The sequence below is a fragment of the Astyanax mexicanus genome, chromosome 5, assembly GCF_023375975.1.
Source record: "Astyanax mexicanus isolate ESR-SI-001 chromosome 5, AstMex3_surface, whole genome shotgun sequence".
NCBI classification, from domain to species: Eukaryota; Metazoa; Chordata; class Actinopteri; order Characiformes; family Acestrorhamphidae; genus Astyanax; species Astyanax mexicanus.
In genome coordinates, this window is record NC_064412.1 from 26,661,443 (window position 1) to 26,679,034 (window position 17,592).

At 34.2% G+C, this 17,592-nt stretch overlaps 2 protein-coding genes and 1 long non-coding RNA gene across 4 annotated transcripts in view; 1 reads left to right on the forward strand and 2 right to left on the reverse strand.

Annotated features, from left to right (window-relative positions):
- Window positions 1-8,665, reverse strand: part of stx8 (syntaxin 8) — a 48,192-nt gene extending 39,527 nt beyond the window's left edge. Inside the window, exons 1-4 of one of the 2 annotated variants that reach the window (XM_022663293.2) lie at window positions 8,514-8,665; window positions 7,467-7,566; window positions 6,018-6,112; window positions 2,462-2,572 (exon numbers count right to left, since the gene is read on the reverse strand). In XM_022663293.2, coding sequence (XP_022519014.1) covers window positions 2,462-2,572; window positions 6,018-6,112; window positions 7,467-7,566; window positions 8,514-8,530 — 323 coding nt within the window. In that variant the 5' untranslated portion in view covers window positions 8,531-8,665. Of the gene's footprint in view, window positions 1-2,461; window positions 2,573-6,017; window positions 6,113-7,466; window positions 7,567-7,684; window positions 7,735-8,513 lie in introns of those variants that run through there. The other variant, XM_049479657.1, reaches the window with a different exon arrangement.
- The window catches only part of LOC125802252 (uncharacterized), a 302,998-nt gene that overhangs the window by 81,330 nt on the left and 204,076 nt on the right, over window positions 1-17,592 (reverse strand). The window lies entirely within an intron of this gene.
- Window positions 10,622-17,592, forward strand: part of LOC103047638 (TBC1 domain family member 24) — a 42,591-nt gene continuing 35,620 nt past the window's right edge. The window contains exon 1 of the mRNA XM_049479656.1: window positions 10,622-11,171. Within this exon, the coding sequence (XP_049335613.1) occupies window positions 10,820-11,171 (352 nt within the window). The 5' untranslated portion in view covers window positions 10,622-10,819. The remainder of the gene's footprint in view (window positions 11,172-17,592) is intronic.

Consider the following 17,592-nt stretch of genomic DNA (forward strand, 5'->3'; position numbering starts at 1 on the left):
TGGCCAAGCCTGACCACGAAAAACATTTCAATGCCATTTTTAATTTTTGGTATTAAGCTATGGTGTAATAATCACAATATAATAGTAATAAGCACAAGTTAATCCTATAATCATGCAGCACTGTCCTGCACAGTGTGTACACTCGTCTGCACTAAACTGTGGAGTTCCATTCTTAATAACATTCTTTTTTTTTTTTAATAATACAGCTCTGAAAATAAAAAAAAAATTAAGAGACCACTTCAGTTTGTCTGATTTTGCTATTTATAGGTATATGTTTAAAGGAAATCTATAAACTATAGACCACATTTCTCCCAAATGACAATAGTTTTCATTGTAATTAGGGAGAAATGTGGTCTGAAAATGAGAAATGGCTGAAATAACAAAAGAGATGCAGAGCTTTCAGACCTCAAATAATGTAAAGAAAACAAATTTATATTCATACAGTTTTAGGAGTTCAGAAATCAATATTTGATGGAATAACCCTGTTTTTTTTTTTCTTCACAGTTTTCATGCATCTTGGCATGTTCTCCTCCACCAGTCTTACACACTGCTTTTGGATAACTTTATGCCTCTCATGGTGCAAAAAACACAAGCAGTTCAGCTTGGTTTGATGGCTTGTGATCCTCCATCTTCCTTTTGATTATATTCCAGAGGTTTTTTCAATTTGGTAAAATCAAAGAAATTAATCATTTTGAAGTGGTCTCATTGTTTTTTCAGAGCTGTAGGCCTGTGCTTCTCCCAGGTTGCACTGTTTATTAACATCATTCTGAAGAGATTTCGCACATTCAAACATGTTGGAATTGTAGTTAAAAAGGTCAGTTTTAAAGCTTTGCTCACTAAACACTGTTTAAAATAGGGCTTAAATCAGGCTCGGGCTCAGAATGATGAATGAATGTTTATGGGGAGCCGGGGTCGGTCTTAAACAGGCTCAGGAGTCGAGCTGGATTTTTTAGGCTCTGATCCGAACCCCAAAAATCTCCCTCAAATAAAAATATTACACCAAAACGTTTACGAATACACTGCCTGACGCTTGACACACTGGTTTACCATAGGTAAGAGCAGATTTTAGGTTTAAATTATTTTTTAAATTTATATTTTATTAAAACGGTGGAGGCACATGCAGCAGGGTGTTTGTTTGAGAGAGAAAAAAAAGGATTAAAAAGAAACTCATTTCACCCATCATCCCATCATCAACATTCCATACGCAATTCATAATACACACATGTAGGTTCACTAATGGGTTTGGATAGTAAATAAATGCTATATTTGTGTTATTAGTCATGGTGCCTCACACCTAGTTCCATTCTCCACCACTGTAAAGAAATCTTGAGTCGGCGAGATTCTCTACAATGAAGCACAATTTCACACCAAACCACAGTTTGAATGCGTTCTCACACAACCTCCTCAAACATTTAATTATGCAGAGATTTATTTCTTTTTTTTAAATCAGTAAAGTTATGCTGTAAAAACAAAAAAAAAAGATACTATACATTAATGTTTAGGTTTTACTATATAGCGATATAATCACCAAAAAAACAAAACGTATATTCTAACATTTTTAAACCAACTACAGATTAGAATGATCACTAAAACACTAAAACAACACTTAAAAAAGTCAAAATAACTATTAAAACATTGTTAAACAATAACTCAGATAATACTGTCACATAATTAAATGTAATTAGCACAATATTTGATCGCTATTATCGGACAGTGCAATAATGAGCTAATAATCAGTAGCTCCCTCCCAGTCCTTCAATTTGTACACAGTAAAAAATATATAAAAATATAAGAAAAAAAAAATAATAATGGATGATCTCTTGTGCCAGAAATAATTGTGATAAACTTTATTATTGTAATTTTAAGAGCATTTAATGCATTTAATGCACTCTACATTGCTGTACTTTAAATTAATATTAGTTTGGGAGACTAAATATTTTTTCACTCCTCATGCCACAGTCCACTCTGTGTGTCTGTAGGCACCATTATTTATTTTCTGGTCACTGTGCGACTTGTTAAAATAAAGGTTTAATTATATGTAGATAAACATGCATCAAAAATAATGAAGTGTGCTTTTATTGTATGCGACATTGATAATGCAATTATCAAGACAGGCTTAAAAACTTGGGTTAAATCAACACTGAGAGTTAAAATAACACTGAGAGTGCAATATTTTGACACTCATGTGTTGATTTAACAATATGAGTGTTGATTTGATGCTGGAAATTTACTGTGCACATTAATTGTGTATAAACTTTCAGACGTTGAATCTCTGTTTATCAAACCTGCTGCAAAATTCATCATTAACATTATAATAAAAAAAAAACATACACCTATCTCAGCTAAAATGATAACATATTAAACTGTATACTGTATCTATAGTCTGCACAGACACACTGCTCAGCATCTACACACTGTACACACTGGAATACGTAGCTGATTGTATTGTGTGCATTTTTACCGCGAGGGCTCGGGGTCAGTGCCGTCCCGGCTGAACGTGGAGCACAGCTGCTTCTCTCTCGTCACCAGATCATCCACCAGGTTCTGCCTCCTGTCCGCCTCCGACTGCATGCTGGACAATTCATTAAGGAACTGTAACAGTTTACATTAAATACTAATTTTACTGTTTACTCTGTTTTATATGAGTTTTTGTTTTAAAGCTGGTTTAAAAACATTAACTCCCTCCCAAATACACACACACGGATAATCAGAATAATAATACTGAAAATACAGCTCTGGAAAAATTAAGAGACCACTTTCATTTCTGAATCAGTTTCTCTGGTTTTGCTATTTTTAGATATATGTTTAAGTAAAATGAACATTGTTGTTTTATTCTATGAACTACAGACAACATTTCTCCCAAATTCCTCCACTAGTCTTACACTTTTGATTACTTTCTGTTTACATTACGTATTTATTTTAGTTTTGATTAGATTAGTTTACAGTAAATTAGATTATGATAATCAGCTGTTTTTTATTATTAATAGTTTATATTTTGTATTATTAATAGTTTATAATTTTGTATTACATATGCTAAACTTTTTATATTAGATTTCACTGGTTGACTGGTTTCCTAATAATAATAATAATAATAATAACAAGTTGTTACACAGTAGTTGATTTAAATTTGTTTATTTTTGTTACTGCTTTATATCATTCATTCTTAACATGTACTGCAAGTTACAAACTTAAACTTACTTACAAGCTTGGACTCACTTTAAAAATATTAATAATTTGTAATTTTATGTGCAATAATAATAATATTTTTTTCAGTCTCACCAGTTATGCTACTGTGCTGCTCCGTGTTGACCAGAGGAGGATGGGATCCCTCTAAATCTTGGTTCATTTCATGAATTTTTTTTCTTTCTTCCTCAAAGTAGGTTCAGACCTGAATATCTATGAATCTGCTTTCTGGCAGTGTTTTTAATGAATAAGCAATTTAAATTCATTTTCATTAAATTAAATAGAATTAGCTACCTACCTACACTAGACAACAGATCATTTGTATCCTCTTTTTATCACTGCAATTATAAAATGCACAGTATAAGATAATATACATATAAATATATATAAATATATATAATATATTTACATTAATATACACTACGTATTAGTAGTAGTGATAATCATTCATATCTTATTTATTATTAGTTAAGTGAAAACTATGTTTCCAAACAATAAGATACAGTAAAATATATTCACAAACTTTTGACACGTTGATGCACATAGTCCAGTTTATTACACTCCACTGCCCTCTACAGGCAAGCAGTGTGAGGTACAGCGGTGCTGATATACAGCTCTGGAAATATAAGAGACCACCTCAGTTTCTGAAACAGTTTCTCTGATTTTGCGATTTATAGGTTTATGTTTGAGTAAAATTAACATTGTTGTTTTATTCTATAAACTACAGACAACATTTCTCCCAAGTTCCAAATAATAATATTGTCATTTAAAGCTGAGAAAATTGCTGAAATAACAAATCAATATATTTCAGAAATCAATATATGGTGGAATAACCCTGGTTTTTAATCACAGTTTTAATGCATCTTGGCATGTCCTCCTCCACTCCTGGTGCAAAAATACAAGCAGTTCAGCTTGGTTTGATGGCTTGTGATAATCCATCTTCCTCTAGATTATATTCAGTTAGGTTAAATCAACTAAATTCATCATTTTTAAGTGGTCTTTCGTTTTTTCCAGAGCTGTATCTGTGTTAGGTAGAATCAAACTGTCCCCTCTCTCTACTCACACATTTTCAATACTGCTGAATTGACCACCGACACACTTTATTAATATATGATCTGTTTTTTGTTTAATGGAAACTACATGACTTTCAATACATGTACAGTGCTTTATAGAGTTTGAATGCAGTCTGTGTGTGTGTGTTTATGTGTGTGTTTGAGGAACAGGACTGAGATTCCATCCATTACAGAAACACAATTAGCCAATAAAAGTGATTCATCACCCCTCCTGCTTTTCCAATCACTGCTGCCACAGTTTTAGCAAAACAAGGGATGAATATCCAACACAAACCCCATCCACGATTTACCCCAACCAGCCTGGAATTTGGTCATGTGTGCTGGAAAAACTGAATTCCAGTCCTGGACACAAAAACGTCCAGAGCATTACCACATGTCTGTGTATCTGGAAGGACACGTAGAGTGTTCATGAGCTTTTTAAATTAATGCATTTATAAATCCTTATTCCGAAAGATTCCAAGGCTTTGTCATCCTGATGTAATTTTACACGCACCTGATGCTTCATGGAATAAGTCTTTAGAGTTTTAGCTGTTTTTGTAGGTTTGTGTTATACTTGTGTAGATGTAATTCAGGCCTATAAAGGCAGTTTTTTTGTAACGTCTCAACAGAATAACAAATATGGAAATTGCTGGAACATTTTGCAAATAATAGAACCATTTTTGCTATTTATATTGATATTGATATGTTATTAGAAGAAGCATCAAAAAAGGTGTATAAAAGGCAGTATAAAAGTGTTTAGATATATATACAGCCCTGGAAAAAGTAAGAGACCACTTAAAAATGAGGATTTTTATTTTATTTTTACCAACAAGAGGAAGACGGATTATCACAAGCCATCAAACCAAACTGAACAGCTTGAAACTCCTAAAACTTTATAAATATAAGAATTTGTTTTCTTTGTATTTCTTTGCATTTGAGGTCTGAAAGCTCTGTATATTTATTTTTTATATTTCAGACATTTCTCATTTTCTGCAAATAAATGTTCTAAATGACAATTTTTTACATTTGGAATTTGGGAGAAATGTTGTCTTTAGTTTATAGAATAAAACAACAATGCTCATTTTACTTAAACATAAACCTATAAATAGCAAAATCAGATAGAAACTGATTCAAACCCTGAAGTGGTCTCTTATTTTTTCCCCAGATCTGTATATTTGGGAGTGTATAAGGTGCATACAGGTGTATAATAGCACATATTAGAGTTTATAAGCATGTATAAGTGCTTATTAAAGTGAATAAATGTGTAGGAGTTTATAAATATGTATAAAATTGTATAAGCATGTATAAAAAAACATTTAGAAATTTATAAGCATGTACAATGGCTTATAAAAGTATTTCTACTCCTTGAACAGTTTCACATTTTGTCACCTTATAATCACAAATTTAATTTTATTTCGTTGAGATTTTAAGTGATAAGCCAACACAAAATAGCACATAATTGTGAAGTGGAACTCCAAAACACTGGCAGCTGTAATTGCAGTGAAAGATAGGTCTACTAATAACTTTGCATGTCACACTTTTATTATTTTTATTTGAATAAAAATTTGAAAATCATGTATCATTTTCACTCCACTTCACAATCATGTGCTACATTGTGTCTGTCTATCACTTAAATTCTCAATAAAATACATTTAAGCTTGCGGTTGTAAGGTGACAAACTGTGAAAAAGTACAAGGGGTATGAATACTGTATAACATTTTATAAGCATGTATAAGAGTGTATAATAATTTATAGGAGTTTGGAAGAGTGGTGAAAGGATACATGCGGCGCTGTGATGAGGCTCGAACCAGTGTCTCCCTCAGTTGTAAGATGTTCTGTTTCAGCTTCTGCAGCGACGCTCTTAGAGTCATGTTGAGCTGCACAGAAAAAGCATTAACTTAAATTAACCATACGTTAATAACTTTAACTTATATTCATCAGATATAACTACTACCAGTAATATTGGGTAGGACTGTGCACTATGCACTCTACATTCACTGTACAGTATTTTTATAGCCATTTGTATTTTCTTTTTATCATATTGTCCTAGAAATAATTGGATTAAAAAAAATCACTGTCAATGTAAGACCACATTTATGTAATTTATACAATAATGTTATAACATTAAAGCGCTTCTAAAGAGCAGTGTTCTTTTCATTATCAAACATTATTATTATACAAATTTCCAAAAAAATTTAAATGATAGTTATTACAGTTAAAGTTGACATTCATGTTAATTACGGTAACCATTAGCCTGTCAGCCTTAGCCTGACTATGAAGAAATATTCTACAGACCAAATCAGAAAGTTTGTGCACATGCCTCGACTACTGCAATGCCCTGCTAAATGGCCTCCCGGCCTGTGTAGTAAAACCACTCCAAATGATCCAGAATGCAGCAGCACGTCTGGTCTTCAACCAGCCAAAACGGGCACATGTCACCCCGCTGCTCATTGAGCTCCATTGGCTACCAGTTGATGCTCGCATCAAATTCAAAGCTCTTACAATCGCCTACAAGGTGATGACAGAACCGCTCCTTCCTACCTGCACTTGCTCCTGAAGGCTTACGTCACCTCCCGGTCGCTGCGCTCCTCCAACGAATGTCACCTCGCTTTACCAAACAAACATTCACACAAAGTAATCCAGACTGTTCTCATACAGAGTTCCCCAATGGTGGAACAAACTACCTTCTACTACCAGATCAGGAGAATCTCTCACTATCTTTAAGAGACTCCTGAAGACAGAGCTTCCTCTTCAAAGAGCACTTACTCTCCTAACACCTCTAACACACTAACTACTTCTAACCTCATTTCCTTCTTCCCCTCCTTCACTTCTCTATCCCATTATTTCCCTTTGACCTCCTTTAAGCCCCTATCTAAAGATGTTTTACCTTTAAACTTCTATTACTTTGTACTTGACTATTGTAAGTCGCTTTGGACAAAAGCGTCTGCTAAATGTAATTTAATGTAATGTAATGTAATTTAATGTAACATACTGGCTGGCTTCCAGTTTGCATTTAGCAGCTACTTCTCTCTGTCTCAGTTTCTTTATTATGTTATTATCTACTCTATAAATTAGTGAAAATGTTCTGTATTACACTCTGTTGATGAGCGTGACTGGTAAAGTCCTGTTGTATTAGTTTATAGCTCTCATGAGTTCAATGGTTTTTGTGAGGAAACTCTGATTTGTCTAATTCTAATCAATTCTAACATTATTTTGAGGTCATTTCTTTACCTTGGCAGGGTTCCCACCGGTTCTCTGCAGTCTGTTCCGCTCATGGATGTTCTCTGCGATTTCTTGGGCCAGTCGGCAAGTGGCATCATAATTCTGCAACCTGATGAAATAGTGGTTCAAAACAATAGCACTGTTTTCTACACAAAGTAGAACGAGATCAATTAAACAGTTAAATAAAAAAAAACTATTAACAATATTTAATTATACACCTAACCTACAAGTTCTCCTCTACTCCTTTCCTGATGAGTGCCATTTTAATCATTACATTTTTGACGATCTTTGTGACTGCACTTGAGGATATTTTCAAAGTTTTTGGATTGACAGACCTTAAGAAATAAAAATTAAAACATTACATTACATTATATTACTGTGTGGTTAGCTGTACTGACAATTTGACAACTTGAATAAAACGGGCAAATAAAAAGCACACTAAACCTGAATGTGCTTGTCTCAAACATGCTAGGTAGTTACGTAAGTTATCTCTCTGGCTACAGTTATGAAGCTAGATAATTCTAAAAATGCAGTGGAGTTTCCTCTATAGTTTCTGTTTTAGTTCAGTAAAGAAAGCTCGCTGGATTAAAAAGATCCATAAACAGAAACTGTTCTGTTTTTGAGCAAGAAATATCTGGTCGGAGTGTTGAACACGTTCAGAGTTTACGTTATATGGTGTGGTTTGTATGGTAGTGTCTGCACTGCGGTGTTATTAACGCTAATTATCAGCAGACAGTCTGAGTTTAAACTGCAGGACTGCATCATGAGACTGGGATCAGCTGACTGAGAGCTTCTCCCTCTAAACACCAGGACAAAAATCTCTCACACTGATTTGCCGTCTTTACACACCAGTAACCCCAGAGCCCGGATAAGTACAGGTCTCAGGACAGTACGCAGTAAGAAGTTCTCCAGCAGCTTTAGCTATATGTTAATGATTTTAGTTATCTGGTTAGCTGACCTGAGCTAACTCTCTCTACAGCTCGAGCTGCTGCTGATACAGATAACTTATATAGCGCTGTATAAGGAGAACTAAGCGAGGCTGAAGCTCAGACTTACCACAGGTCCTGAGCCATGTTTCATCTGAACTGCGCTGAATTAACCCAGAGTTTTACTGAAAACTCAAAAGCAGAAAAAATCTAACACGAAAATCAAAACAAAGCTACAGCGATCAGCTGCTTCCTGTTTCACTCTGCGACTGAGTACAGAGCGCTGTAAGGGACAAACTGCACTCGGTATTGGAAACGCGAAGCTAATGTTTTTTTATTTACACGGACATTTCTGCACATTTTCTAAAATGTCACCCTTTTAAATTAATTTCAGAGAGGTATATCTCCTCTGGTATAGCTCCATATAAAAAGTAATAATAAATAAATAAATATAAAGAAAATAAATGTTACCTGTGGTTAAATCGCCTACATCCTCAGGTAAAATATCAACATTTCAAAATAGCTTTCCAGGAGGACAGCTAGTTTCACGGAACTTATTTCAGGGCTCGTCCCCATTTGTTAAGTTATATAAATACTAAATAAGTACTCTAATATAAGATTTACATCCTAGTAATAAAGGCTACAATATATAAATACTTCATAGTTGTTTAGTTTTCGTATAAAAGTCTATAAAGCTAGCTAGAAATGCTCTACAATTGTCTTCTGTCTTTTCAATCAGTATTTTACTGTTTTCTAGTTGTTTCTACTGCTCCCCTGTCTCATAAACTATTCTCTTAATCCATTACCTCTGTAAATTAATTACATTATTTTACATTTATCAAACCTTCACTATCATGCTAAATGTTTTATAACCTTTTAGGAGAAACAAAAACCTTGTTGCTACCAACTTTGAATGGAAGTTAATGTAATTAAAATACTACATACTAAAATACATTTTATACAATTTAAGTCATTTTGGAGCATTTTTATACAGCACAAAGAAAAATGACTAAATTCACATTATGAAGAAATGTGTATTAACAAAAACAATATTGTAATCAAACCTTTCCTAAATTCACATCCGCACATTTAACCCTAAGTTTATTGTATACAGTTGTACAGTTAATATTTTTTAAAAAGGGTTAATCTTTTTTAAAAGCCCAGCAGAAACTTATCCAATCTGTTGTTTTTTTTTGTCTGTGGTGTTTAGTCAGCCAAATTGTTGACACAGTCAGCTTGTTGATTTTTAAATATTATATTCACAGCCATGTCATATTAATGTGTAAAGTTCCACAGGACCAGTATATTGGACTATTTCATGCTTCTGTATTATAAATGTAATACTTATACTACTCTAATACAAGAAAACACATAATATGTTATAAAGGCACATCAAGGGACCACTTTTAGATGGAGTCCAAGGACATGGTTAACATAATTTTTTCCATGGGTATAAAAAAATACAAACAAATTTTATTTTCTTAAATGAATTGTAATGATAACTAACTTGAGACAATATCTCAGATAATCCTTCCCCAAAAGCAGGAAAACCCTTGACATTTTCCTGTCACGTCCTTTCTAGTAAAAATAATATATATATATATATACATTTTACACTTATTTACTTATTTTACCAAATTAGGAGAATAATCCAAATACAAAATTTATAATGAAATAAAAAGGTTTTAACTTATACCAAACATAAGAATGTAAACAATGATAATAAGTTCTCAATTAATAAACCTCATTAATGATAATTTCTTAATCAATGATAATCATAAAAAGTAGAATGTCTTCAATGCCGAACCAAGATATTCACAGGTTAGACCTTTCTAAAGTATCCAGGCTTTATACAATACAATGTATTAATCAAAGTTGATATCATATGAAGATTTTTAAACTTTTTTTGTCATCTGACAAAACGTGATTTATGTGACTGACACTAAGTAACATGACTGGAAGACATCATAAAGCCCCACATTTAAGGCCAAAAGCTGTCTATATTTTGTTTCAAGAATAAAAACACGTGTTGGAATAAGAAGTCATGTGAGATGCTGTACATTTGTTTGCTTGCTTGTTTATTTGTTTGTTTTTTGTAAGTGCAATACCTCACAAATATGTTGCAGTGTTATTTTTTTTGTAATGTTGATTGTGGAAACATAACTTCAGACATTATAGAGGAGAATATTTATATTAATATTTATATTAATATTAATATGACTTCTTTGGCATAGAAAGATATTACTCTCTAATATTAGTTTCATAAGCTCATGTAGGTTATTCTAAATTCTCCTTTAAACTTCTCTAAACTCTGTAACTCTTTTTCTAAAGCTGTCAGACTCTTCCACATTTATCTAAACTCTTCTAACTCACTCTAGAGTCTTCTAAACTCTTGCAAACCTTTCTGTTCTTTATGTAAGTAGTGCTATAACAGCCATGCTTCAGGTTTCCCCAGGTAGTGAATTTACTCGTTTTGGTCTGGTGGATTTGGAGCGAGGGAACGATGCAGGTGCCGCTCCTCTGGCTGGCTGTCGGAGACTTCGCTCCTGTTCCCTTTTTGTTCCTGAGGGTTCTGGAAGGATTGACTTAAACTTCAGCAGACCCAGGTCCAGATCCTTCTACATGTGTGAACCTGATGACAGCAGTGAGTCCAGGTCTGAAGGGACCAGTACTGGAAGATCTTTCTCCCTGCAGACAGACTTGGAGAAGAAAGATGACAGCCACACCAAACTGGCACCCAAGAGATCCAAGGCATGCACACATAAACACCTCAAAAAAGACCACACAGGTAAGAGTGACTTCATTTGAAAACAGTATTTATGCAGTATTCAATTTAAAGTGTGTAATGGGGGAAGGATTGGGGTGTAGGTTGGTTTATCATTACATTCTTTGTTAATGAGGTTTTTTAGATATTTTGTTAACTAGATTTACAGCAACAATACATTATGGCAAGGTTTTCAGAGACTGTACTGATTACTCTTCATAATATTATTTTTGTTTTGCTTTTTGTTGTGGTGATTCATGTACACTAAGTCTACGTTCACATTACAAGCCACATTCCTCAAATCCGATTTTTTGTCTATCTTGACGCTTTACATTCACAAGTGTAAGTGATCTGTATCTGTGTGTAATGTGAACAAATCTGTCCCAGAAACATCTAACATGCACACACTGATACTTTTAAAACATTGCCTTCTTCATCAACAACAAAAATGTCATATTTGAGAGACGACTTGTACCTTTATAGAGGTGAAATGGATGTGTTAGCAGCTCATATGTGGAGCATCTTTTGCTCGAGTGGAGAGCAAACAACTAGTCTGAAGTACATGCTCAGCTCGAGGCGGTGAAAAAAGGCCAGGCGGTTTGCTTTTGCTGGCACAAGAAATATGAGAGGGTATAAGAGAGAAGCACGTAGTACATGCGTAAAAGCAAAAAGACGCATGAATTCTGATTTGACAGTTCACATTCATGTCTCATATCAATGGATCGAATTCGTATCTAATTTAGGACCACGTATGGAAATGGCTCAACTCTGATTTGAAAAAGTCAGATTTGGCACATTCACACAGCCATGAAAAAATTAGATCTGAGCCACATTCAGCAAAAAATCAGATTTGAGTAACTTCAGCCTGGTAATGTAAACATTCCCATTCCAGTTTCCCAGGTTTAGGCATAGTCAAAGACTATATTTTTCTGTAAACTGAAAATCTCCTATTAAAATACTGGGCAATCATAAACTAAATTTTATTTTAGATTTTATATTTAATGCCTGTTGATATCGCCTGCCCCTCTTGTCAGACCAAGTGTGGGAACTCTGTGCAAAGGTGACCATATAATGACCATATTTTGGTCAATACACTATAATTCTGAATTAATTTTTCAGCTCATGTAAAGCACCCTGTAATAAACGTCAGTCAGTGTTAAAAATGCCAAAATAATGTATTTTGGACTATTGGAAATGTTTCTACAAATCATGTGACCATTATTATATTGTTACTGTACATACTCAATCAGCCAAATGCTTTCCATATGGTAAAATAAGAAAGGCAGATTGGCCTGGCCAAAGAAACACCAGAAATGGAATACTGAAACAGTGGAGGTGTTTTAAATGAGTGCTAATATAGATACAACTGAACTTGGCCAATGAAGTGATTCGAAGTGTACTCTCTGCACAGGACTCATGGATTGGTAGGTAGGTAATTAGGTAGGTATGTAGGTAGGCAGAGGTATGTAGGTAGATCCCAGAGGCAAATTCTGGATATATTCATGTATGATTTATGTATGGTAATGATCAACATCTTAAGGGCAAAAAATACTCATTAGCAGAGGTTGTTCTTATAGGGAGCAAAGGCAGTCCGAATGTTTCTGCTGACCATCTCAGAGCCGGACAGCTGGGAGATCAACTCAAATATCAAGAAAGATATCAGAAAGGCAGAGAAGAATGGTGAGAACAGTCAAGGACAATGCACAGACCAAAAGCACACCTCAGGCGACTCTGTTTGTGGCGTGCTTGGAGAAAAACGGCTTCTTTCACATCACTCTCCCATACAGAGGCATGCAGGTAGTATCAATGTAGTCAGGTAGTATCAATGTTCTCTTCCAAGTAATGTCAACTTACTTTTCTCATGTAGTATTGAGTTGTGCATTTAATTGATAATTAATTATTTTAGATTTCTATCTTTGAAGTGTATTAAGAATAATCAAGGGTGGGTTACAGTCAGGAGCTCAGCTTCTGTCTGCTTATCCATCCATCCCCAAAAGAAAAAAAACAACAACACAAAACTTGTTAATTTAGCTGCTCCATCAAAACCTGTCAAAGAAGCATAACACCTGAAGTCCAACATCTTGGAGTTCATCTTGAAATTAAATTGTGTCACTATGTCTCAAGTGCGTGTTTTTTTAACACAAATGTGTATGGAACCTTTACTTCCCACAGATACCAGCCTTTTTAAACTGACTTTCAGGCAAAAAATGAACATAATTGGTCTTATTCTCAATGCCACTTTTAAAGATTTCCACCAGACATTTTACACTTAAATGTAGAGGCCTATTGTAAGATAATGACTTGACTCTTAACTAATAAATGGCAACATATGCATTTTCATGGTTGAATTTCTTAAAACCCCTTGAAGTAGGACTGGGAGATTTAAAAAGTTAGCTTAAAGTTACACTAGAGCTGGGCGATATGGGAAAAAATCTTATCACGATATAGTTTTCCATATCAGTCGATATCGATATGTATCACGATATAAATCAAATCACTTTGTGTCACACTTAAAGGTTTGTTTTTATTAGTGAGAGAATAAGGGAGTGATGGAAGTTTTATCACAATATTTTTTTCTGTATCTCCATAATTATTAGGGCTGGCCCGAATAGCATTTTTTGAGCTCCGGATATTTGGCAGTAATTGGTAGCGAATATTCCAATATTAGTTTTTAAAAAAAACAAATTAATCATGAACGCGAGCCAGAACCCGAGCTTGAACGTCAGCCTGACTCAGGCGCTGCATGAACTCGGGCTTTTTTCCAATTTTTTCCAATTTTCCATGACTGAAAAAAAAACTTGGGCTATAAGCTCAATATTAAATATTTCGTTTGTTTAGAAATTATTTTATATTCTTAAACCATGTTAAATTATATTAGATTAGTAGGGCTGGCCCGAATAGCGTTTTTTGAGCTCAGAATATTGGGCACTGATTGGCAGCCAATATTGGAATATTTGTTTTTAAAAAGACGGATTAAAAACTGATTAAAGTAAAACAAAAATTGCAACTCGGCCCCTTTAATTCACCACAAAGTTTTCCAAGACCCAGCCGGAAAAAAAAAGATTTCCCACCTTTTCCTCAGCTGGGTCGGGCTCAAAAAATGATTTGTGATAGGCTGTTTTTTGGTTTGTTTGTTTAAGCACTTAGGCTTTTGTACTGCTGCAGTGCAATATTTAGATTTTATATTCTGAAATTCGTTAGGTTTTATTTCTTTTAGCATTTTGAACTTTTTTTCCAATTTCAAATTTATTTTTTTCTGTTCGTTATGTTCTATCGGTCCTTGCGTTTTTTGTAGTTGAAGTTGAATTTAATATTGAAGTTCAATATTTCTAATTTATATTTTGAAATTCGTTAGATTATATTTATTATTGTATTTTGAGCTCACTTTAGTTGGTTATTTTCCAAATTCATATCTATTTTTCTGTTATTATTAAATGTTATTAGCTTATTAGCTTAGCTTGTCATTTAGCATACAGAACTTCTCACGGATTTTTAATGAATGTTGATTTATTAATTTAAAAGCTGTACCTTATTAAAAGTATTTTAAGCCAGACAGACACTGTGTGATTTTTTAATGAGTTTATCTGCACTTTTAAATGGTTTGTCCTGTAGGAAACGCACACGATTTGTATGCTGACACTGTTGTCTGACTGAGGAGCTGCTTTCCGTCAAATGCAGCCTGTAGGCAGGAAAAAATCCAGCCAGAACCGACCATATCATGAGCCAGTTTTAAAGCCAGTAATTTAGTAGAGCATTAAACTACAAATCTGAGATGTACCTGCTGTACTTCTTAATCTCTACGAGGCTGAAGTTGGTTTGATATTCGCAGCTCCAGATTCGTTTGGCTCGATATTCGCAGCCTCGTATTCCCCGGCTGAAGTTGGTTTGATATTCGCAGCTGCCGCTTCACTGAACCACCGTGAACTAAAGGGAGCGTTCACAAACACCCGCTGTTTATATTAAACACCTCACAGATCAACACTGAAGGAGATAGAATGAAGAAAAGCAGTACAGCTGTTAATGAACAATGTAAATATACAATATATTATTAAATATAAATTTATATACACGACCTTTCATCAATTATTTTCTCCAGTTTTACTTACAACATGAATTTGCTGTTCTAGTGTAATTCATTCATTTCCTGAGTAAAAAATATCTGAAATAGAGATTTAGCCTCCTACTTTCAAGAAAACCTGGCATTATCCTGTCCGGAGCTAATTGTATATTGTAAAATATTTATTTTAACTACTGAATTTATAATGATATATTATAATAAATAATAAAAATATATATTTAATACAATTATATTTTAAAAGCCATTGCGCTCAAAAAATATGAGGCAGATGTTCAAGTGTGATTTTGAAGAACTTTTTCATGTTGGGCCAGAACAAATACACATGATCTGAAGAGTACTAGTCTTCTACTTTAAGAAAAACCTGGAATTAGCCTGGCCCGAGCTGATTTTATACTTTAAAATGAACTGGCAACATAGCATACCAATCCATAATGCACAATTTTTTTTATGTACAGCTGATGTTCTAGTGTGATTTTGAAGGACTTTTTCATCTTGGGCCAGACCAAATACACATGATCTGAAGAGTACTAGTCTTCTACTTTAAGGAAAACCTGGAATTAGCCTGGCCCAAGCTGATTTTATACTTTAAAATTAACTGGCAACATAGCATACCAATGCATAATGCACAATTTTTTTTTATGTAAAGCTGATGTTCTAGTGTAATTTTGAAGGACTTTTTCATCTTGGGCCAGACCAAATACACATGATCTGAAGAGTACTAGTCTTCTACTTTAAGAAAAACCTGGAAATAGCCTGGCCCAAGCTGATTTTATACTTTAAAATGAACTGGCAACATGGAATACCGATCCATAAAGCACAATTTTTTTATGTAAAGCTGATGTTCCAGTGTGATTTTGAAGGACTTTTTCATATTGTGCCAGACCAAATACACATGATCTGAAGAGTACTAGTCTTCTACTTTAAGGAAAACCTGGAATTAGCCTGGCCCGAGCTGATTTTATACTTTAAAATGAACTGGCAACATGGCCTACCGATCCATAATGCACAAAAAAATTGAATATAAAGCTGATGTTCAAGTGTGATTTTGAAGGACTTTTTAATCTTGGGCCAGACCAAATAGACATGATCTAAAGAGTACTAGTCTTCTACTTTAAGAAAAATCTGGAATTAGCCTGGCCCAAGCTGATTTTATACTTTAAAATGAATTGGCAACATTGTATAACGAGCCATTTTGCACAAAAAAGCCACTGTTCCAGTACAATTTTGAAGAATTTTTTAATCTTGGGCCAGAACAAATACACATGATCTGAAGAGAACTAGTCTTCTACTTTAAGGAAAACCTGGAAATAGCCTGGCCCGAGCTGATTTTATACTTTAAAATGAACTAGCAATATGGAATACCGATCCATAATGCACAATTTTTCTTTATGTAAAGCTGATGTTCCAGTGTGATTTTGAAGGGCTTTTTCATCTTGGGCCAGACCAAATACACATGATCTGAAGAGTACTAGTCTTCTACTTTAAGGAAAACCTGGAATTAGCCTGGCCCGAGCTGATTTTATACTTTAAAATGAACTGGCAACATAGCATGCCGATCCATAATGCACAATTTTTTTATGTAAAGCAGATGTTCTAGTGTGATTTTGAAAGACTTTTTTAATCTTGGGCCAGACCAAATAGACATGATCTAAAGAGTACTAGTCTTCTACTTTAAGAAAAACCTGGAATTAGCCTGGCCCGAGCTGATTTTATACTTTAAAATGAACTGGCAACATGGTATAACGACCCATAATGCACAATTTTTTTATGTAAAGCTGATGTTCTAGTGTGATTTTGAAGGACTTTTTAATCTTGGGCCAGACCAAATACACATGATCTAAAGAGTACTAGTCTTCTACTTTAAGGAAAACCTGGAAATAGCTTGGCCCAAGCTGATTTTATACTTTAAAATTAACTGGCAACATGGAATACCGATCCATAATGCACAATTTTTTTATGTAAAGCTGATGTTCCAGTGTGATTTTGAAGGACTTTTTCATATTGTGCCAGACCAAATACACATAATCTAAAGAGTACTAGTCTTCTACTTTAGGGAAAGCCTGGAATTAGCCTGGCCCAAGCTGATTTTATACTTTAAAATTAACTGGCAACATGGCATACCAATCCATAAGGCACAAAAAAGTTTAATTTAAAGCTGATGTTCTAGTGTGATTTTGAAGGACTTTTTAATCTTGGGCCAGACCAAATACACATGATCTGAAGAGTACTAGTCTTCTACTTTAAGAAAAACCTGGAATTAGCCTGGCCCGAGCTGATTTTATACTTTAAAATGAACTGGCAACATGGAATACCGATCCATAAAGCACAATTTTTTTATGTAAAGCTGATGTTCCAGTGTGATTTTGA